Here is a 23,682-nt window from a genome sequence, read left to right as displayed (position 1 = left end):
GGGGAGAACCAGTGGACAAAGGAAGATACCAAAGGCTAGTAGGGAAGCTTATTTACTATCCCACACCAGGCCAAACATCTCTTATGCTATAGGATAGTGAGCTAGTTCATGCATGATCCATATTTAGCTCATATGAAGGTTGTCACTAGAAGACTACAGTATTTGAAGGGAACTCCTGGAAAAGGAATACTTTTGTCACCCACTGATAATCTAAGAGTAGAAGCATAAATTGATGCAGAATGGGCTAGATCTCCTGACAAGAAGTCAATTTCAGGTTACTGTACCTTTGTTATAGGTAATTTAGTTACTTGGAGAAGTAAGAAACAAAGTTGAATATAAAGCTATGGTTCGTGGAGTTTGTGAGCTATCATGTTGAAAGGCTTGCTAGAAGATATTGGAGTCTATGATGCTATAATGTGACAACAAGGCTACCATTCAATAATCATGTGCAACATGATCGAACTAAACACATTGAAATTGACAAGTATTTTGTCAAAGGAAAGCTAGAACAAGGTCTCATCTGCATGTCTTTTAAGAGGTCTAGAGACCAAGTGGTAGATATTCTCACTAAGGGATTGAAGGAAGGAGATTTCCTTCTTAGGCAAGTTGGGCATAACTAATATCTATGCCTCAACTTGAGGGGGAGTGTTGGTTGAGTTCTACTAGAAGTTCAACTCTATTAAAGTTTTTGTTCAAATAATTTTCTATTTCTTGATACCCAAGTAAGGGTATTTACATAATAGTGTTCTTTCCACTTTATTATAAATAGAGGGCTTGAGATCACACTGATCAATTCAAGCCGTTCTACCATAATCGATAGTCTCAACATCAACTTTTATTACTCTATTTATAGATCAGTTCATGCTTTTGAAAAAGACATATTTTCATCAATTTCAGAACTCCTACACCAACTTCAAATTCTGGATTTCCTATTTCTGATTTGGAATTCTGTTTAATGATCAACCCTTGATATCAGTACATTTATTGGTTTCCAACATAGAACCCTAAAGCCTGCCATTGATTCTGCAGTTCTGGATTGCTACTCAAAACTGCCAGTTCAGTAGGATTGCTCAATAACTAGGAATGTTTTAAGAGTTCAGATGATTTTAAGTGGAATTAGCCTCCATGAATTTCAATTCTGATTCAGTTACAAGCAGGAATCAATCAGGAATTGGCCAAAACATCGGAAATAAATATGAATCAGACAATTCCTATCTGACCTGAATAGCCAATCTTATTCCATATTTTTAAACCATGTGGGTAATGCATCCAAAATGAATAAACTCTAATATGCTTACCTCCATAATCCACAGTGGAAGACTGACGGCCCCTTTTCCCTTAGAAGACAAATGCACATTAGAATGAAAACACAATGCAACCTGTAACTTCAGCCCAGACTGAGAGATTAGTTTGAAGAGCTCTTCATATAGAGACCAGTTATAGGAAAGAGGAGAATGACGCTCTACAATGCCCCACCAAACCTCTACTGCAATTCCATGAACACCTGCCAACTTGAGCGCTTTTAGAGACATAGTTAAGGCCTTGACTCTGAAACACCAAAGAAGCAACATATACAAGGTTTCTATGTCACCATTAAAGAAAATTAAGAATCAAAAAGAAAAACTGAAATAAAGAATGTAATTTATATAACAAAATGCAATCCAATACTTATAAATGGTGCAGCCATCATAAGTGTTCTAAGTGGATATTGCCATATAAAAGAGAGAGAGAGAGAAAGAGAGAGAGGGAGACGCTAACAATGGTTCAAATATTCAACAGAAATTTAAAAATTGCCTATATTTTGCTACTTTCACATATATGATTTGAATTATCTGTCGAATTTCAAAAATCCTAACAAACTAGCAAAGTCAAATTTACTGATGTTTTACAGAATTTCACAATAGGCTGATATACATACTTCACTGGTGGAATTTGTTTTTGAAAATTCAAGCTTTTCAAGGGTGTACCAAAATACAAATTATTTTTTTGGAGTCAATTATGGATTACTGGTAAACTTTCTCCTCTCTAAGTGGTTGATAGTTAACGCCAAGTGTATTGTCTGCAAACAATGTGATGAAACCATTTTACATGTTTTTTGGGTGTAATTGGAGGCAGCATTATTTGGTTTGCCAGCCCATTAGTGATTAGGTGTGACTCACTTAACCCATATACAGCCTTGGAGTAATGTGTGCACTTTTGTACTTCCTATCGCTGGGATAAAAAAAAAATCCTCACAGGTCTGTTTAATGCTGTTCTTAACACTTGTTATATGGTTTGGCAAGCTCGTAGCAACTCCCATTCTGCAATATGAATGTCTCTCCAAACATTCTTATTCATCAGATCAGGAGGAAAATTTTCCCAGGTTGATGCAGACCTTGGAATCCACCCTTTCACCACCAAACCCCCTACCCATCCACCACCCCACGTGCCCAATTAACCCCTTTTACAAATGGGCGCATTTCACTAACACTTCACTTGTTATTGCAGGAATAGTAGACATCCCACCACACCCGAACAAGAGGATTTTTGCTCTTGTAAAAAGAGGGACCTGCTGTTCAATTCAACAAGAGACAACGGATCGTCGTCATGGGACCCATGTTTTGGTTTTGGCCATATACTATGGCTTACCACCAGTGTCCTCTCTGCATCTGCGAGTAGACTCAGTTTTCTTGGAATTCACTGAATGGGACAAATTGCTGACCACACCTACTAAGGCGTGGCCTTTTTATTCTGATCCTCTTTTGCTTACTATTACCTACCTTCTTTCTTCAGTGTTATTTGTTAGTTATGTTAATTTTGTAACCAAACTCACCCACCTTTTGTGTTATGTACTTTTTTCTTTTCATCAAAATAAATAAATAAAAATATATATATATATATAGGCTGATATAAAACGTAGGAAGTTGTAAGTTGTAATTGATAACAAGTGTAGCAGTAAAAGGACTGCCCTGTTTAGAACAGAAATTATGAGTTTGAGATGGCTGGATCCTCATATGTATCAAGGACCATGGATGCAGGAATCTTATCATTTTTTTTGTCTTGGTTTCTAATAATCTATTCATTGAAAGCAAAATACTAAACAAAGTGTGGACAAGTGATTCAGATGGCTTATTTCAGTAGAAATAGCCTGAGATGGGTTATGTAAAGTGTGGACAAGTGATTCAGATGGCTTATTTCAGCAGAAATAAGCCTGAGATGGGTTATGTATTTGTTGCGCCTTTGATTCTCTGTATTTACTTTGTAATTTACCTATCTGTTAAGCCTAAAATATTGGTAGAAAGTGGAAAATCCGGATTTTACTTCATTAGTTTAATTAGGAATCCTATTTTTGTGTCTGTTTTCATCCACATTCCACTTTCCTAGTGATTTAGGATACCTCATTAGTTAAAGATTGAGCTAGGCCTTTCATTTGCAGTCTCTAGGTCTGTTTTTGAGTCTTCTATAATGAAAAGAAAAGTTGCTCATTCAATGTAAAATTTTGAGACAGGATAGAAGAAAAGCATAGGGTGAGATGCCGAAATTCATTCCCCATCCCATTTTTTCATTTTCGATTATTTTCATCATCAAACCCTAATTCTTCCCTAGTCAATCTCAAAAAGCTGTTCAACATTGCTGGAAGCTTCTCTGCAAACAGTTCACATCGATCTTTTGGGTTTTCCTGTTGCTGCCAAGTTCAAGATCTATCAACACTGCGGGGATCCTCCCCATCCATCACGATTCTTGGAAGGAATATTGGGTTTCAAACCCTAAAGTGCGGAACCGTTCTCTTTTGTTTCTGCTGATCATAATTTTCTGATTTGAGGCTCCATTCTACAACAAGAAGATCATTTGACTCCAACTGCAGCTTCAACAGGTTATTAACTCCAAGATAATTTTTGTTGGTTTTCTTTTGTCGGCTTGTCATTCTTCTTTGACCAATCTGAGATCCCATTGTTATTTTTGGTATCCAATTGTTCTAATTCTAGTTCTTTGGAGGTTTTCTACTTGACCTTGACTAGAATTAACATATTTTTATAGTGTCTTATTATATAGCCTCACTTATTTTTATCACCGAGAATTTGTTCAAAACACTCAAAATTCCTGTCTACAAGATTATTTACTATTGATATCAAATTTCAAACCTTGATCTAAGGCATATTTTTATACTTAATGACAAGAATTTAGCATGAGCCAATCCAACAAAAAGTAACATACTTTCGAATCCTTGGAATCCCAGAAGTATCGACACAAAATGCATCAACAGGCATCATGACAAAAATAGGAACCCTCTTATGTTTTGTGGACTCCAATATTGTGGATCTGGATTTCTCTCTGTAAGCCATGCTGCATATTATACAGATACAAACATACGGTTAAAACTCCACAATGATAAAACTTCAGAAAATTGCAAACTTGGAAACTAACAGAATGTGCACCTCAGAGAACACCTACAAAGCCACCTAAATTCATAGATATAAAGATTGTATGCATATCATTAAATTTCCAAATCACTAAAAACCGATAGTTTGAGGTAGTAATGAAAATTCCAAATGAGTGAATTTCTATAAATATGGTAACACAGATTCTCCCCTTTTTTTTGGGGGGTGGGGGGGGGGGGGGGAGCTTATATAAGTAACCCGCCAGCAATTTATGCCTCAGTCCTAATCCCAGATAAAGAAAGAGGGTTGGTCCGTGATGTCAGTAGACAGCAGTCAAACAATTTTAGCCAAACCCTTTTGCACAGATACTAGAAGTATATATCTCAACCTCATGTTACGGCATTCCCTAGAAGTAACACACTGCACAACAGGAAGGGTGTGGCAGAAAGTGGCAAGGTTATCTGAAGCATCCCCTGAAATTGATGCACCAGTTTAGTACTAGTTGCAACGACAAGTACACAAGTCTTCTCACATCATGGACGAGTGCCGGTAAAGAAGCAAGTCCAAAAACATAAAATTAGATTGGCACCATGGAACATAAAAATTTAATGGGAAGGAATTTGGAATTAATAAAGGTAATAAAATGATGAATTAACATAACATGTATACAACAGACCAGTGAAAGGGTAAAAGAGCTAAGGAATTAGATGTTATGTTGTGGAATATAATAATAGAAGTGATGTGAAAGTAATAGTAGACAAAGATTTACAAATGATGTTGTAGATGCTAGAAGATTTGGTAGTAGGAGATACAATTAATACAGTTAGTGCTTACACAACCCAATTAGGAGTTATGAAAGCATCAAGAAACAATTTGTGGAACATATGGCTAGAGTAGTTCAAGGAATTAAACAAACAGAAAAAGTTATTATAAGGGAGATCTGGGGTATTAAGTATTGGTAGGTATCATGTCGTATCAGTATCTTTAGGCATCCATCTGAAACTTTTTCTTAGTTTATATCTAACTTTTGAGAGTGCATATCCGAAATACAATCCATACGGCCCAAATCAGGTATACAGACCCTCTGAAACCTACAAATGAAGTTCATGGCTGAGACATGAAACTGAGAGTAATAGAAGGCTTTGAGAACTTGTTTTGGTTTTCATATGAATTGGAAGAAATCATATAATATAAAAAATGACCCTAATCTTCACTATTCATCAAGTTTTGGGGGCTTATAGTGTTCAAAATTTTTATGGGGAGGAATGGTGCTCAGATCTTCTTCTTATTATTTGTTTCCCCATCAACAACTCAGATCCTTGCATCAAGTGGATATCAATTTACCTATTGCATAATAAGGTACAGTATACTTCATAAATGAATTTTATATGTATCATAACCACATCCATCCATTTATTGACCATTTCCATCTGTATCCTGTCTTTCTAATACCATGCAACTCTTAAATAACACCTCTGATACAATAGTCGATACCAACACTAAAATCCTTAGAGACAAATTAATGGACCTGTTGGAACTAACAGTAGAGGTTATGAAAAAATTCACAGAGAACGTGACTCTAGAGATAGGACTGAGGGTGCTTCAGTTTTAGATTTTATTAAGGCATGTTCAACAGAGGCCTGTAAATGCCCCTATACAGAGAAGTGATTTAATCTAGACCGAAGGACTTAGGTAAGCTAGGAGCAAACCTATGGTAACCTTAAGAGAAGTGTGAAAAAGGATATGCATAGCTTAGGCCTCCAATCTAGCATGGCCTCAAGCAGAGCCGATTGGAAGGCAAGAATCCATGTAGCCACAAGGCTTCTTCTTGTTGTTTTTTGGATGAGTAAGATTTTATCATAGCTTATCGTCTCAATACTAAACAGACACTTTGAAAAGAATTGATAAATAACTAATAACTTTTTCAGTGGGCAAAATAGTACCAGATAAACTTCTTTCTAAGTAGATAGGTTCATCATGTAAAGATTGTAAGGTTATACCAAAGGTGTTGTTCCATTGGCCTAAAATGAAGGTGTTGTCATTGTTGGCAACTTAAGTGGGCTTTGATATGGTACAGCAACACACAAAAAGGTTCCGAGAGAAAGAATCCAATTCAAATAAAGAAAACTCAAGAATCCCGTTTTGAGGGTCTCTGTCCAGTTTTGATCAACCTCTTCATCGGATGGTCATCCACTGTCCGATTGAGCCGATTTTTGGAGGAGAGCTTCACGACTTCTTGATCTTCAAATCCAACGGTGGGATTGTTCATTGGAGATCTCTAAGTTAGTCCGATTTGTACGTCAAAACACTCCTTGTTTAAGTCAGATAGGAACTCTGAGTTTGATTCAAACTCTGAGTCCAATTTTGATCAACCTCTTCATCGGATGGTCATCCAGTGTCCGATTGAGCCGATTTTTGGAGGAGAGCTTCACGACGTCTTGATCTTCAAATCCAACGGTGGGATTGTTCCTTGGAGATCTCGAAGTTAGTCTGATTTGTACGTTAAAACACTCATTGTTTAAGTCAGATAGGAACTCTGAGTTTGATTCAAACTCTGAGTTAAATTAATCTATAAAAGGAGAGCAAACTCCAGCAAAAGTGAGGACGCTTTGAGGAGCTTGGGAAGAGCGTGGAGGTCGAACCAGAAGACGTTGGTTGGCTTTGGAGATCTGAAGCTTGGGAATAAGAAGTCTTTTGTTTTGCTGAACAAGAAAGAAAGTGAAAGAGAAGGAAGAAGAAGCAGCAAAAGAAAAGAAGGGAACATGGTTGTAGTTACTTACTTTCAAGAAAGATAAAGGGTTGTTGTTAGCCTGTCTGAAAAGTGCAGCGGAAGCGTGGTGGGCCCAAAACCCAAGAGAAACAAGTATTGTTACCATGCATCTTACACAAGTTGAGAGTGGTGGTACATTGTCTGGTGGACGTGTCCTTGTGCAGTTGATAGCTACGAGAATGTTCTAATTAATCTTGTTTCGAGATTAAAGAAGCTTCACATTGAAGTGAATTTTTGAAGACACTGATTCACCCCCCCCCCTCTCAGTGTCCATCTGGGAATAACAAAAGGAAAGCTTAATCAATCAACATAAATTGATGGTGACAGACAGATTGACACAGATATGCTGCCTTGTGCCAACGCAAACTCAACTGGGATTCCAGACAGAGATGAACCTGGTCCAGTTTCAGTCATGGGTCTAGTAGAATATTCAGAATTTATGTCACCTGTGGAAATAATTCTTTTTAATTTATTTTATTCTGTTTATTTTAGATGTTAGAGGCATAGGACATTTGGTTTGTAATTCTTTTAGTTTTTCCTTATTTGAATTTATCTTAATTAGACGGAGTCTTTTGATTTTCTTTATATATGATGTAACCCCTAGTGTTATAAACAGAATGAATAGCATAAATTGAGATATGGTTTGAAAGCACAACTGGTTATGCATGCCTGTGAGCCTCAGAGCACCCTTCTTCTTTCCCTCTTCTAATGTGCTCCTTCTCCTCCCTTGCAACTCTGAATTTGTTCCCAAACCATCAACTTGGTTCCAGTTTTGATACCAAGTCAATTGTGGGCCAGATAGGAGAAGAAATTCAAAGAAATAAGGGTGATCATTGGAGGAGAAGCATTCTAGTTCCAGTTTACAAAAATAAGGGTGATGCCCAAAGCTATAATAACTATAGAAGCATAAAACTGATAAGTCACACTATGAGACTTTGGGAAAAGTTTACTGAAGCCCATCTAAGCAAAAAGATTCATGTCACGAAGAGTTAATTAGGTTTTATGGCACGTAGATTCAAGAAAGAAGCCATCTACCTACTGAGGAGACTCAACAAAGGCTATAGAGCTAGCAAATAGGATTCTCATATGGTGTATATTGACCAGAAGAAAACCTACGACCGAGTCCCTATAGAGTTAATCCAGCATGTCTTTGCAAAAAAGGTGTGTCCGGTACTTATGTAGAGGTAATCCAAGCCATGTGTGACAATGTCATGACTAGTTTGAGAATGATAGGAGAGGGTGAGGAACTACCAATTACGGTTGGTTACATCAAGGATCAGCCCTGCCCTTATTTGCTTGGGTTTATCATGGATGAGTTGACTAAGACCATAGAAGACGAAGTATCATGGTGCATGCTCTAGCCAATGGTATCCTTTCATGGACGAGACAAAAACAAGGATCAACACTAAGTTAGAGATATCGAGATTAATCTTGAAACCAAGAAGCTTTAAAATTAGTAACCAATATATGACGTGTAACTGAAGTCATACTAGATGGATGATGACATGGTGAGAATTGAGGGAAGAGAGATACCAACATTTAACTATTCCAGATATTGGTGTCAATTACACAAAGAAGGTGACAAAAATCATGATGTCTCCCGAAGAACTGCAGTGGGACAAATAAATGGAGAGGTGCAACTGGAGTCCTACATGACCAACACATTCCTTTTAAGGCTCAAAGGGAAGTTCTATAGAATCATAGTCTAACCTGCTATGATGTATGGGTAGGATATTGGGCAGTTAAGAAATACCATATAGCAATGCGTTGCAAAGATGAGGATGTTAAGAAGGCTGTATAGCATGGCAAAACTTGGAAGCATAAAATGAGGATGAATGTATTAAAGCTGATGTGGGAGCTTCCCCAATCAGCAACAAGCTTTGAGAATCATCTAAGGTGGTTTTGCCATGTGAAATGGAGGCCTAGGGACGGACTGCCAATAAGGAGGACTGATATGATTCAAGTTGCAGAAGCAAAAAGAACTATGGCAGCCTAAAATGGCCACAGGTGAGCTTGTAAAGAAGGATAGGCATACTCTAGGTCTTTCGCCAAATATTACCTCAATTCGAGCCTATTGAAGGGCAAGGCTCCACATTATTGACTCCACGTAGCTGAAATTTCGCTGATTTCTTGGGGGTGTTATATTTCCTCTTTACTTTCATTTTTCATTTTCTATTTCCCACTTGTTGTATCTCATTTCTTCATCTATTATTTATCATTTCGCTTTGTCTTGAAAGCATAGAACAAAATTCCGTCGAAACTTGTGAGATTTCCCAGTTTGGGAACCTCGAAACGAAAAACTAGGGGACTGAAAAAAATCCCAAGTTTCGATCACAATAGTCGAAATTTAGTCGAAAATTGTCGAAACTTTGTTCAACCCAGCTGGACCAATTGGTTCATGAGAAAAAAAAATTCCCAAATTTCGTGGGAAACATGGGAAGTTTCGTGAAAACTTGAGAAATTTCATGGAAACCTGGGACTTTTTCCTGCAAGCTTTGTAGCTTTCCAAAATTTTTAATTTTTTTGTTTCTTTCATATTTCCCCAAATACCCCCTCCATCAGGACTTCCCTATCCAAATTGCATATTCCCTCAAACTGGTTTTCTTAGGCATGTTGATGACCAAACTTATAAAGTTACAGTTGTCGATTACCTTGACAACTATAGGCATAAAATGTCATGGGATATCTATGTTTGTTGGTTGGAGGAGAGGATGATACAGGCATTAGTACTTAGCTCACAGGATGGTTTCACTCTTGGTAGTCCTCTTAGCACTAAGTTGTACTTTCCTTTTACTGTTAGTTACTTTGTATTTGATGCTTTGAAGTTAGAAATTATATATTGAATGTTATGTACTTAAGTAGTTAAGTTTTGTAGTGTAATTCTCGAACAACTCTACATTGATGTTATGTACATTGAATGACATATCTACATTGATTTTTTTAGCAAAATACAACCAATGTATTCTTTATGCTTTAATTAGCTTAAATGTAGAGTCCCACCTTAAAATACTTCCTAAAACCTGTCGAAACTTGTATGAAAAAATCCTAAGTTTCCTCGAAATTTTCCAGTTTCCCACCTAGGTTTCCCATTTTCACTTGGTTAAAACTTGAGTTTTCCTCGAATTTTTTTCTATGCTTGAAAGGACCCATTTAGTAGGGATAAAGCTGTGCATTGTTTTTTGACAATCGACTGTGAAGAGATATCTCAAAGTGAAAACTTTATGTGCTTAGTTCGATCATAGTGTAAAGTGGATCAAGTACAAGGTGCACCCAAAGGGTTGTGTGAGTCATCAGTCCTTTACTACTCAAAAAGAAAATGTTTTAGCCAACTAAACAAACGGTGATGATGTATTGAGCCAAATGCTGAGATTGAAAAAACAACATACAAGAAAAACTTATTGTGGCTGAAACAAGGACACAAAGAAAGAAAGAAAAAACAAGGAATGAAAATTTAGAACTAGTTCAGGTGATGCAGGCTCAATTGAATGAGGGTCAGTTCTTCCAAGATCTTTTATAAGAACAAACTCAAATGGGGCCAGGAATAGTTCTCTTGAAATTTTGGTTGCGGGCTATGGGGGGTTTTTTCGATATGGACTGCAATGAGATGAAATTGATAGTAAAGGATGTCATTGTTTTATCATCTACATGAAAATTTCCATTAATCTCAATTGGGATGGTTTGGTTTAAGGAGAAAAGGGTAGGTTTAAAAGGGTTTCAAGTATATTTGGCTCATGGGAGAAGATATGGGATAAATTCCTTGAAATGAGAAATGGCAGCTTAAGCATTAGAATAAGCTGGAACTTGGAATGGATGTAGGAAATGGTATAGGGATATGATCCTCCAACTTTGGTAAGGTGATGGCTAAATTGGAAGATACAAGGGTTCTTGTTTTTGGGGTTCTATGGAGTACTATAATTAAAGAAAATTCAAGAAAAATAGAAATAATGTGATACAAAACAGGAATCGAGTGCAAGCTGCCAGACACCTACATGGGGGCCTTGTGGATGCTTAGATAAAGTGAAGATGGAGTTATAGAAGGCTGTCCTTTTAGACATAGCAAGGGACAAAGCTTAATATCATCTTTGGCCTTATTGTTTCTTCAATCCCCTTCTTCTTCTTTTTTTGTTGGGGGGGGGGGGGGGGGGGTTAAGGTTTCCTCAATCTTGGACCTACCAAAATGGGCAACACTCACAAAGGGGCTTGAAATTGACAGTGAATTTACTAATAATCTGAATGGTAGCCTTCCATCAAATAGGATAGGCTATTTACAACGGAAGTCCTAGAGTGTTGATGGGAATAGAGCTCCTAACTAGCAAATAAAATAATCTGACTGAGTTGTTGTTGTTGAACAGAGTTTGTGTAAGTATGTCTCACAGTCACATCTCAAATTGGCTATAAAAATCCATTAGAATGGTAGTATATGTGGTAGGCTCCTATATAAACACAAAGCTTAATGTTTGCTGACATTGCAGTGCATCAAGAATGGATAATTTAAAAGGTGGAGTACGGGACGATGGTAGGATGGTTTACAACTCAGAATTGTATAAAATGAAGGGAAAATGAATAGGATATTTTCTTCTGTTTCACTTTAGAGAGCTCTGTTTCTCAGAGTCTGCAATTAGAGAGAATAAAGATAGCTATAGGAAGGAAGACTCAGGGCCAAGGATCATTTGATCCTACCAGAGGATCCAAAAAGAAAATTTACCTGAAAGATGAGGTAGCTTCTTCCCTTCAAAAGCAACCAAGGCCATATGAATCCCAGGTACTCATTGATTAGTCAGAGAAATTATATGCTAGTCCAAAAAAAAAATCTTTTTTCTTTTTTTGGGGGTGGGGGGGAGGGGGAGTGGAATCCCAGTTATAAGCACTCTGAAAACTTCAGAAGCATGCTATGTATGCACCGTCCCTTCATTGCACAGCAATCTACTCGATTAGGCATGATTAGACAACAACTATCTTGTACCACCAAATATTCAAAAGTAAACACTGATCGCCAAGCACAGTAGCAAACCAGAAGCATTTCTCTGCATTATCGATCCAGTCTAATTCCACGTTTTCTCTTCCCAATTTGACATATCGTAGCTAATAGACTAAAAAAAAGTCGATATATCTCTAAGGTTTCAGTAGTTTTGACACAGGACACAACAACTACAAAAGAAAAGTGATACTGTCACATTGAAGCCTCTCTCTGCTTTCCCTTTTCCATTTTATTTGGCTAATTTAATAAACTAATACTATAATCGTTTAACAAATTTTCAGCTGACAAATCCTTTACCACGAATATCTCAGGAAATAAATAAAAATTCAATAGAACAGCTTTGGGGGGAAAAATAATAAGTAGAAAGTTCGAACTCACCCCAAAATGAAGCAATTTCCAACAGCAGATCCACATTTATGCAGACCCTTCTTGAACAGAGGTATAACAGAAATAGTTTTGAGATTCTTTCTAACTTTTCTCTTGTCGAATATAACTTTTCTGAAACTGTATATTCTCCTCTCAGAGCATTTGTAGGAAATTGCCGCGACTCCACCATTCTGAGCCATCTTGATCGGTTGATCGTTCTGTCGCACAAGCTCGAGCATCGAAACAATTAGCTAGATAAATATAGGTTTCCGTTTCAGAACCACAACCAGGTGATTCCTGCCGTTCCCATGTCGAAGTTCAAGTTCGATTTAGATTTCCTTCTCTTTCTCTTTCTGACATAAACGAGAATTACCTCGAAGTTCGAAGCAACGTTGCAGGTGTACAGCCCTTGGAGTCTGATTGGCAACTCCAGTTTGCCCCTGAGGATGACACCATAACTGTAGACCGTCCGGTCCGACCATTATGTTGGTTTTTTTTTTTTTTTTTTTTTTTAAATATAAAGAGAAATTTGATGAGAATTATAAGCAGTAACTACAACTAGAGCTGTAAATGGATAGCTGAAATTCGCCTTTGAATTTACATTCGAATTTGTTTAAGAGTTTCCGTATCCGAAACTTTTATTTAGAGCCTGTAAATGGATAGCTGAAATTCACCTTCAAATTTACATTCAAATTTGTTTAAGGGTATCCGTATCCGAAATTTCTTTTACCGAAAAATATCCGTATCAGTCCACTAAACAATTGAATTTGGATTCGGAAACCAATAATCGATAACCGTATAATCGGAAATCATAAATTATCCGGTTAGAGTAAAGTATTAAACACTTCTCTCTAAAAAATGGCTAATAGTCGGATTCGGAAACCGGTAATTAGTAACCGGAAATTGGAAAGCATAAATCAAAATAAATAAAAAATGACAATCACCAATCAATAGTCATATAGTTTATCGGATCGGATCATTATTGAATATACAATAAAGTTTCAGATTCGAATTCGGATGCTTTATTTAAATTTCTACCTATTCGGATTCAAATAATGGTTTTGCTAATTGGATTTGAATACTAGTGTATCTGAGCCGAATTAGATCCATTTACATGTCAAACTACAACCAGTGTACGACATAGTCTCATTACAAGTGGACCCTATATGTCCAGTTGTCAAACTAAGTAACCATTCTTTTGTTGTATCCTGTTTTAAATTACAAACTTATAGCTTGGATGTGATTGGTATCATCATCGCCAAAGTAGGAAAAGGGGTAGGAGAGAGTTGGTTTATCTCTTTGCCTATGGTTAGATATTTTCTTAGTGTTTGGTTACACCAAATGTACTGTAGATGTGCATCATTTTTTTGGGCGCTTTGTATCACTGCCCAAGTGGTGTCTAATAAGTGCTTCAAAAGTTATCCTATTGAGGCCCTTCCTTGTTGTAAGTCCTTGATGATTCCATTTCAAAACAGTCCTACGCTCAACCTATTTCCAATTGGTTCAATAGATACCCCTTTACACATGAGCGTTTATGAGTTTCCAAAAATGTTTTATAAATGCAAGCATTTGATACAATTAGTCGACAATGTTATTCCATTATTTGTTGTTTTAGTGTTTTTTGTGAAGATTTTTAAGTCCCTGGTCCATCTATTTACATTATTTAGTAATTGAGATGGATTAGGGTTTTTATTATTATATATTTTTGCATTTATTTATAACCATATAAAATAGCATGTAATTATAAAATTAGAAAGAAAATAAAAAAACTAGATTTTAGTATGTTTGTATAGGTAATGCTCATTTGTAAAAGAAATGAATAAGTTAAAAAAATGAATTATTGCTAATGAATTCTGTTCTTAGCCCCCAAAGCTCTTGTTGCCCATATTTTTTTTATCCAATCATATGAGATGAAGATATGCCAAGTCAATCATTCTATGTTGTTGCATAAATCACACATCTAGTTTGTTTCCATTGGCCTAATACTCATAAGCTACACTGCCTCACTTAAGGTCATAAGACCTATTTGATAACGAGTCCGGATCGTCTCCCACGACGGGGAGCACAGAGTGCTTTGCTAATGGCTGTTGACCACGAATTACAAGGGTCTCACAGGATTAGGGTATTAAGATTTTTATTTTTTTTTTTTATATTTTTTTATTTTTTACTTGTGAGTCCCATATAATTTGTGGTTGTAATGTGGTCAGGGGTGCTCCCTATCAAGGGAGATGATCCAAACTCTTTGATAACCAGTTAACCACTGAAAAAAAAAACAGTTTCTAGTGTCACTTATTGCAAAAAACAAAAAAAATTAGCCATAATTCATTTGATATAATTATTTTTATATTTTCACCCAAAAAAAGAAAACTGTTTTGTATCATGTGATGTATGAAGCAGATTGTGCTGTGAAACTTAGGAAAATATCTACTTTAATACACCGTTTTAACACTATTTGTTATTGTGTTTGTTTTCGCAAATGTCCCGCAGACGATCCGGCTACGATTTAGTGAAAGAGTTTAGAGACGGGTATTCGTGAAATTTTACATTTTAAAGATACAAAGTTGTGCTAAAACCCTTATGATAATATTTTTGCTTCCAGAATCAAGTTTTATCAAAGCACCCAAAAAATGTTTTTACTTCCGAAAACGATCGAAACTATTTTTAGTGTTTTAGGTGGCCTATTAAATGGGTTTGTAGTGTTCCCCTCATCTTGGAGAAACCTTGGTATTGGCTCAAATCTGCATGGTCAAGACTATCAATTAAGGTTATCTACTTCCACAGCTTGGCTGTTTATCATACACCTAAGCATTTATAAGTACATCACATCATAGAAATATCAACGTAACTGTTAGTTGTCAAGCTGGATTTTGTAAGCGAACAACTTGATAATCCCCCCTCCCTTTTCCTTTTTTTATTTAACACCCAAACAACCCACACCCAAAAAAAAAAAAAAAAAAATTTTTTTTTTTTTTTTTTTTTTTTTTTTTTTTTTTTTTTTTTTTTAAAAAAAAAAAAAAAGATTTTTATTTTTTTTTTAAATATTTTTCTTTTTTTTTCTCCCTTTTTTTCTCTTATTTTTTGAGTGGGTTTGGTGGTTTTTTTCTTCCCCCCCCCTCTTTTTTTTTTTGTTGGGGGCGGGGTTTTTTTTTTTAAACCTCCTTCCTTTTTTTTTTTTTTTTTTTTTTTTTTTTTTGGGGGGGGGGGGGGGTTGTTTTTTTTGGTTTTGTTGGGGGTGGGGGGGGTTGGTGCCTTACCCCAACCCCCCCAAACGACCCCCTGGGTGGTTTTTTTTGCCCTTCGCCAGCCCGCGCCCCGCGGGGCCCGTGACCATTTTTGGACCGACATCCTTTTTGATATGGTGAAGTTAACGCTCAAGTCACGTAGGATATAAGAAGAAGACAAGTTAGATCTCAAAAATCCAACGATGAAACGGCAACTGTAGTCCATTGTGTTTCACCATTTTGACTGTGAACCTAGAATCAAAGGCTTTAGCAAAGTTTTGGGTAATTTTTTAGGGCATGTTTGGTTACTTGAGTTGATTTAGGGCTTGTTTAGTTACATGAATCTTGGGTGTAAGGCATCTTCGAAAGTCTCCACCGATTCATGAACTCATGGGGCATTACTACCCATTTTGTTTGGTAAAAATCTCTAGATTTATGAAATCATAGAGATTAAGTAGGCCTTTTTGACACGTTAAGGTTAAAAAGTTAAAGAAGAAGACTAGTTAGATTTCAAATGGGTAAGGGGTGAAATCCATTTAAAATTTTTTCAAAAATGCTAAAAATTTCAAATTTGGGGCACATTCACAAAAATCACATCTATGGATCAAATTAATTAAATTTTGGTTGGGATGAAATCCACGTATTTCATTTCACAAGGCAAACATTTAATTTTATAAATTATGACTCCATAGATTTGAAATCTCTAGATATTTGAAATCTTCAGACTCATGTAACCAAACAGGATCTTAAAAAAATATAGAAATTTTAAAATTATGGTTCATAAAATTAATTGATTGGTTAGCCTAAATATTTGGAATGAAATATGTAGATTCATCTTAAAAAAAATCAATGGAGTCATGGTTTAAAATTTAAATGTTTGGTGTTTTTATAATAGTAGGAGTGCATCTTATACCCATAAATCTACAGATTCACGTTTTATTGTAAAAATGTGAATATTTAGATTTCAAGAATCAAAATGGGTATAAATCTCCGATTTGAGAATTAAGATATTTCAAATTCATATAACCAAACATGCCATTAATCTCAGATTATGTTTACCAAAAAAAAAAATTATAATATCTTGACATTAGCTCTAACTATGATCTACCAACCATCGTTTCACTATCTCCTCTTTAAATTGAATTTTTTTTTTGTTTATTAAAAGAAAAACTTGTAAATGAAAATAGAAAAATCATTTGCAAATGCATTTATAGTTTTGGGAAGTCAAATACTGAAATCATTTATTACATACATTGGTTATCATTTTGAGGAGTATTGAAACCGTTAAATCATGAACGATTTAACCGGTACACATTGTTGAGTCTAGATTGTCTCCCACAACAAGGTGCACAAAGTGTTATGTGACGGCTATTGAACACAAATTACAGGAGGCCCCACAGATATAGGATGAGGTGATGGTGGACCTTACATAATTTGTGGTTATAAGTCCATTAAGGGAGCACAGATTGAGAGTGCTCTTCGTCAAAAGAGATGATCCACTTACCCAATAAAAAGGACCGTACACGCTTGCTTCATTCATTCGGTTACAATTTACAAAGAAACCGAAAAATCTTAATAGAGGTTATCGGGGGCATTTTTGGTAAACTAAGAAAATATGAGTACAAATGCCAATGGTACACGTCCCTAGTTGAACAGTTAACAGGACCAAAAATGCCAATGGTAATTTAGTTGAGCTGTTAACAATCCAAGACTCCATTAGGAGTACCCCCCATAATATCATCTCGCCAGCTCCAAAATAATAATAATAATCCCAAAATATCAACACACTTGCACATAAAATGTTCTGATTCAATGGTAGATAGTGCGTATAATGTCGTAATGAAAATATCTTTCACTATCGAATCTAATTTGTTTGTTTGTATTGATCCAAAAAAAAAATCTAATTTGTTCTCCATTTATAAAGAGCCAATGGAAAGAAACAAAATGTTCCTAGGAGGCTGTACTTATCTACAACGGATAATAACTGCTGACCGTGCAAAATTGCTCCACAAAGCCCAAAGGTGTAAATTGCAATTGAGCCCATATGGGCAAAAATGTGATTTTCAAATAACACCCTCCACCCTCACCAAAACAAATAAAGAGGGTATAAAGATTAATGATCCTTTGGCAACACACACACAAAGTAGTTTTGAGTCTTTCTACATCCCCTTTTTTTATTTTTCTTTTGCTTTGCATTTTCTTTTTTGTAACTTTAACGGCATTTCGATAAGGAAAATGAAGATTAGGTTATTCTTTCATAAATACAAGAGTTAGGGTTTCATTTTTTTTTATCAACAATTAGGGGATGCGAAGATAAGGACCCAGCCCCCCTATGCAAGATTAGGATCTTCTTTCATAAAGACAAGAGTTAGGGTTTCATTGGATAAAGAAAAGATGAAGAGGAAATTTAGCCATTGGAAATAAAGTGGATGAAAAACCAAATGCTATCTTTTTTGGCCAAACCGAATGCTATCACTAGAGTTGAATAAGCAATGAATGGGTGAGTTCTACCACGATTTAACAAGGTTCTTATGTTTTGGATGCTAAATTTCACGAGCTCCCCTAGAGTTCTACTTCTATCACAAGGCTTCACTAATCTGATTGTGTAGTCTAAATGCTAGAATTCGGTACACTTGGTTAATGGTGAAGAAATTGTGTTTATTGAAGTAGCATTTGTAGTGGAAGACATTTGTCATCTCTCTTCTCCTCCTGCATATATGTAGGTTTTTGTTCTAAAGGTGTAAATAACGTGGATCACTCTCTAGCTAGGATGCTCGGTCTGTGGCAAGCCAAACCTGCTGACCCTCTCTTCTCCTCGACTTCTCGAATTGTGCAATCAAGATGTTTTGGATCTTTCTTGCACTTCCTTGTAATAGAAATTCACTTTAACCAACAAAAGGGGAACAAAAAAGAATCCTGCTCGCACCCAACTTTTTCTTTGAAGAAAATGCGTCAAAAGTGTTTCTTAAAATCACTAGAAAGTAGAAACAAACAATTGTCCTTCAATTTTTATGTTTTTCGAAATAAGAAACCTCATAAACAGGAAGGATCGAACCATAACCTCCACAATGGGAGGTGTAGTGGGGAGTTGACCTTTGATGATGATCATTTGTGTTTTTCATTGATATATATATTTTCATCTTTGTCTCTCTCTCTTATATATCATTGACTAGCTAGGTGTATTTTTTATTTGTTTTTTCCTCCCTCTCTCATTAGAATCCATTGAACATGATTAGATTTTTATTTTATTTCTCCTTCTTTTGGAAAATTCCACCAAAGGAACAAAAATATAAATAGAATTCTAAAAATAAAAAGTTTCATATAAGAGATGGGAAAAATAAAAGATTAAAAAAACACCTAATCACGTATGATAGGTTACTATAAAAAAGGAGACAAAAAAAAAACGCTTTAGTAGATCAAAGAGGTGAAAACAAAAGGGTAAATTAGTCATTTCAAAATATCAAGGAAGAAGGAAATGCAATGGTTCACTTTTTTTTGGGAAAATCAAAGTTAAAAACTTTTGGGAGGAGAGTAAGAGTAAATAGAGAGTAGGTATTGGAGAGAAAGAAAGAAAGAAAATTCCCTTCAAAATATGTATTAGAAATTAGAGGATTATGTTGTCACCAAGAGTGAGAGCATTATAGTGCACTGTGTGCACTACTACTGAAACAATGATGGAGACTATTATCTGAACCACACTCTCTATGGGCTACAAGTCTACAGCACTGGAAGCTAGATACTTCTCTAACACAAGTATCTTTCACCTAATGTTAGGAAAAAGGGAGGATCATGGTCCTGGAAGAGCATCTGCAATATCCTCCCACCTCCGCAATAGATGGTAAGGCAACAAATTGGAAATGATAATAATATATCATTTTGGTATGATCCATGGCCACAACCGTCCACCACCATTGCAAACCAAAATCTTAAAGAGGAAATATGGGATACTAAGGTTAATATTGCACAAATGCTACAAAATGTCTAGACAAATAGGGAGTATCTCTCTCCTCTCTCCACAATTATAATTCAATTTTCAATAACCTCACCCTTTCAAAACAGATGACAAATGGGTATCAACTATCAACGATCTCTTTAATAAGCAATTTCTCCGCCAAATTGGCAGGCAAACCTTTGATGAAACAAAAACAATCCATGCTAACGGACTTCTCAACATGGTGGAAATTCTTTTGAAAATTACCAATTCACCCAAAATTTAAATCCTTTTTTTGGCATCTACTGAATGCATGAATACTAGTTAAAGTTGTCTTATCACAATGGATGACATTGAACCCAACCTCCAATCTATGTGGAAACTCAAAAGAAACCACATGGCATGTATTTATTTATTGCGAGTGGACCAAAAGGATTTGGGCGGTAAGGAGGCTGGGACTCATAATAGAATCATTAGCACAAAGTTCACTCACCCAGTGGTGCAATACGGTCCTAAACAATGCATAGTTAGAATACAAAAGAAAGTAGTGGTGTCTTTCCATTTTCATCATTACTTACTATTTTATTTGGGTAAAAATGAACAATTCAGCCTTCAAAAAACAATCACCAAACCCCTACAAGGTTCTCAACAATATTAACACATGGATAGATAGTTTGAAGTTTGAAAATGGGTTGTTATAAATGGTAGAAGAAACAAATCATAAACACTCTTCATTTTATCAAAATAGTAGTAATGATTTAAATGTGACTTGTTTACCAAAAAAAAAAAAAAAGATTTAAATGTGACTTGCAATGTTAACAACTTTATTGTGTGCAAGGTTCGAAATGTCGGCCAAAACTCACATGTCGGTGGCTGGCGACACCACCAACACGGCGACATTTTGCCGATATTTCAAGTGATGGAACTATTGCCGAAAATCTCTCTCTAGCCTTGTTGCTTCACCTGAAACAAGAGAGAGAGAGAGAGAGAGAGAGAGAGAGAGAGAGAGAGAGAGAGATTAGCGGCCACTGCTTCACCTGAAACTAAAGAGAGAGAGATAGATTGGGAACTCCATAAAATCGCCGAAAATCTGCTACTAGCCCGCTGCTCCATAAGATCACCGGAAATCTGCTGCTAGCCCGCTGCTTCACCTGAAACTAGAGAGACAGAGAGAGATTGGAGACAGAACTCCATAAAATTGTGGGAAATCTCATTGCTAGCTTTCGATTCACCCTGAAACTAGAGAGAGAAAGAGACCCAAGAAGACTCAAGATAGATATCGCAAAGACGGCAAAGTGCGAAAGAGAGATAGAGAGAGACCAGAGAAAATAGGTTGCAAATGTACTTGCAGACCCGCGATGCTGCAGAGGTGAGGGCTGTAAGGTTTTTCAGTCATTGGAGTCAGAGAAGGTGAAGAGCCGACAATGAAACTTTCAATTTTTTGCCGATATTTCGCCGGTTCGTCAATTTCCGCAATTTTCCAGCGATTTTTGGTTGTTGTCGTTTTGATGCTTGGTTTCGTGTCACCCTTGAGCAATGTGCCGATTTTTGGCTGAATATGTTGCGATATTTCGGTGACATAATGTACCTTGGGTATATCACCAATCTCTAGAAAAAGCTGTCTGGAGTGTGGGGATTGCTACAGAAGTTGATCTCATAAAATAAGGTGATGGAAGACAAGGGATGGTGATGAAATAGAGGCAATACACATGGCAATTTGGTATAGCTTGCAGCAAGCAAACAAACTACTAACCAGCATCAAAGAAATATGGTGCAATCAACCTACATTAGTGAGCCTACTCCAAACCGGATCACTCCACGTGGCCTCTTATGTATACACCAGTCTTGGTGAAAATTCTACTGGAAGCAAATTGTGCTTTGTTGTGTAACTTATAACCCCCCAACATCTTACAAACTCTAACTACGGACATATACAATAATAGTCTAGTATCTACCTCCACTAATCCTAGCACTGGCTCTATCTGGATGCCAAGTGGTAACCTTTCAAACTATCCTCAAGTAATGCATTTTCTTCTTTTAGGATAAAGGGGGGAGCTTTTAGGATAAAGGGGGGGGGGGAGAGAGAGAGAGAGAGAGAGAGAGAGAGAGAGGAGAAAAAAAAAAAAAAAAAAAAAAAGAGGGAGTGAGAGCATTTATTCTTTGTCTCTGACGGAGTTTTTCCGTTGCCATTATTACCACTAAGGAGGACTTTGCATCACAACCACTGTCAGTGTCCAAAGTAAAGTTGGTCCTAGAAACCCTAGTAAGTCCTCCCTTGAAAACACATCTATTTCCTATTGCAAAACCATTCCAGATCACCAGACTTTGGCACACTTTGTAACTTTGACATATAGCTTGTTGCAAACATATTTCTCCCTGTCCATGAATAACATATATTTTTCTTGCCTTCAAATGATATCAACATATCTAGCAGTTTTAATGCTAGTGGCTCTTCTCATCATGCTTTTGTTATAATGTTCCATAGAACCAATCTCATTCAAAAAGTTGGGGAAAGAACAACGATCTGTAGCTTGAATAATGAGTTACCGTGTTCTAATCAACCTTTTCGACCTTCGGATTAATTATTGATCAATCGTCAAGTGAAAAGAAATAAAACAACAAGACAAGAAATTGCAAAAGACATTGATCTATTTTAGAATACAAACCTGTAAAGTATCAATCAAAGAACTATGTTCCTGTGACAAGAGAATGTTGCAAGACCATTGGTTCTACTATGAAATGTTTTCGGCAATTTCAACAAAAATCTCCAAGGTGGAGCTACATAGGAATATTCTCTGAGAAAACACATGTTTTATTGCTTTCAAGTAAGAATTTTCAATTTTAGAGCTCTCACTATTAGAATAGATGAAATGGAACACAATTGACATGATGTGGAAGGAATGAATAGAAGCAAGCGAGTGAACTTTGTGCGAGGAGTAGGAGTAGTGACTTAAGCAAATAAAGTTAGGGAGCGTGGTGAACAAATTTTTGCTTGGTACATGTTTCTCAGTCTATCATGGGGAGCAAAAAAACCATTCCATATATTTAGCCGTGGCAAAAAGAATGCCCTATAGTTGGAGATTGTATAAAAGATCTGCCATAATTGTCATCGGGGACAACAAGCATTTAGTTGGGGTTCTCAATTGGTTGGATTCGCATGCAACTCATACATGAATCGTGTGTATACTTTACTCTTAGATAAGAAGACACCTTCTACCAAAGACTGAACGAAAGAAGGGAAGAGATAGAAATAGCAATCTCTCCCTCACCCCATTGTTCAAACTCTCATCATGATTCAAATCCAACTACAAACTTACCAGAGTATTTTCCCTTGATGCTTGTTGCAAAAAATTATTGCACACCTATTTCTAGCATGCCAAGTTGCAACAATGATCATGCCAACCTTAGGTAATTTAGAGTGGAAAAACTGCTGCACACCTTGAGTATCCCTACTATTGCAACTTGTCTGCCAAAAAGGAGGATACAAGGGGCTTGAGTTGTGAAAGTTCATCTGCAAGAGTCGAATCAATGGCCTTTTCAATGAGAGGTGTTGATCTCATTAATTGGCAACCCTGTGCTGACGATAATAAACTCTTATCTTTTTTTTTTTTGAGGGGATAACTTGGGGCCCACACACCCAAAGGGGAGCATGGGGATGGAGAATGTGTGGTTGGAGCGGAGGTTCAAACCTATGACCTCTTTAGACTTACAGCATTTACAAAGGAGGTTGCCACCTGGTATGTAGATTATTTTTCCCTGTAAAAAATCAATATATAAAATTGGGCAAATATATATAGACCCCTTGTGTTTGTAATCAGTAACATCTACCACTCATAAAAAAAAATAAAAATCAATTATAGATGCCCCTCTACTGTTAAGAATTAAAAGTTATGAATGGGCAGCTCTACTGAAGCAGTAATGGGGCGTCCTAAAGTGATTTTTTCCCCAGGGATAATAGATGTAATTAATTGCAAACTATATAAATTACATTATAGGCCCCCTATGTTTGTAATCAATTACATCTACCACCCCTAAAAAAAATTAATTATAGATGCCCC

At 36.4% G+C, this 23,682-nt stretch overlaps 1 protein-coding gene across 1 annotated transcript in view; it reads right to left on the bottom strand.

Moving 5' to 3' along the window:
* Positions 1 to 12,899, bottom strand: part of BAM4 (beta-amylase 4) — a 29,950-nt gene extending 17,051 nt beyond the window's left edge. Inside the window, exons 1-3 of the mRNA XM_089138066.1 lie at positions 12,485 to 12,899; positions 4,195 to 4,323; positions 1,299 to 1,548 (exon numbers count right to left, since the gene is read on the bottom strand). Of these exons, the coding sequence (XP_088994192.1) occupies positions 1,299 to 1,548; positions 4,195 to 4,323; positions 12,485 to 12,711 (606 nt within the window). The 5' untranslated portion in view covers positions 12,712 to 12,899. The remainder of the gene's footprint in view (positions 1 to 1,298; positions 1,549 to 4,194; positions 4,324 to 12,484) is intronic.
* Positions 12,900 to 23,682: the final 10,783 nt, after the last annotated feature.

The sequence above is a fragment of the Hakea prostrata genome, chromosome 10 (genome assembly GCF_041222555.1).
Source record: "Hakea prostrata isolate BN-2017 chromosome 10, UWA_Hpros_2, whole genome shotgun sequence".
NCBI classification, from domain to species: domain Eukaryota; kingdom Viridiplantae; phylum Streptophyta; class Magnoliopsida; order Proteales; family Proteaceae; genus Hakea; species Hakea prostrata.
The sequence above is the reverse complement of the archived record's forward strand: the minus strand, read 5'-3'. Positions and strand labels throughout refer to the sequence as shown.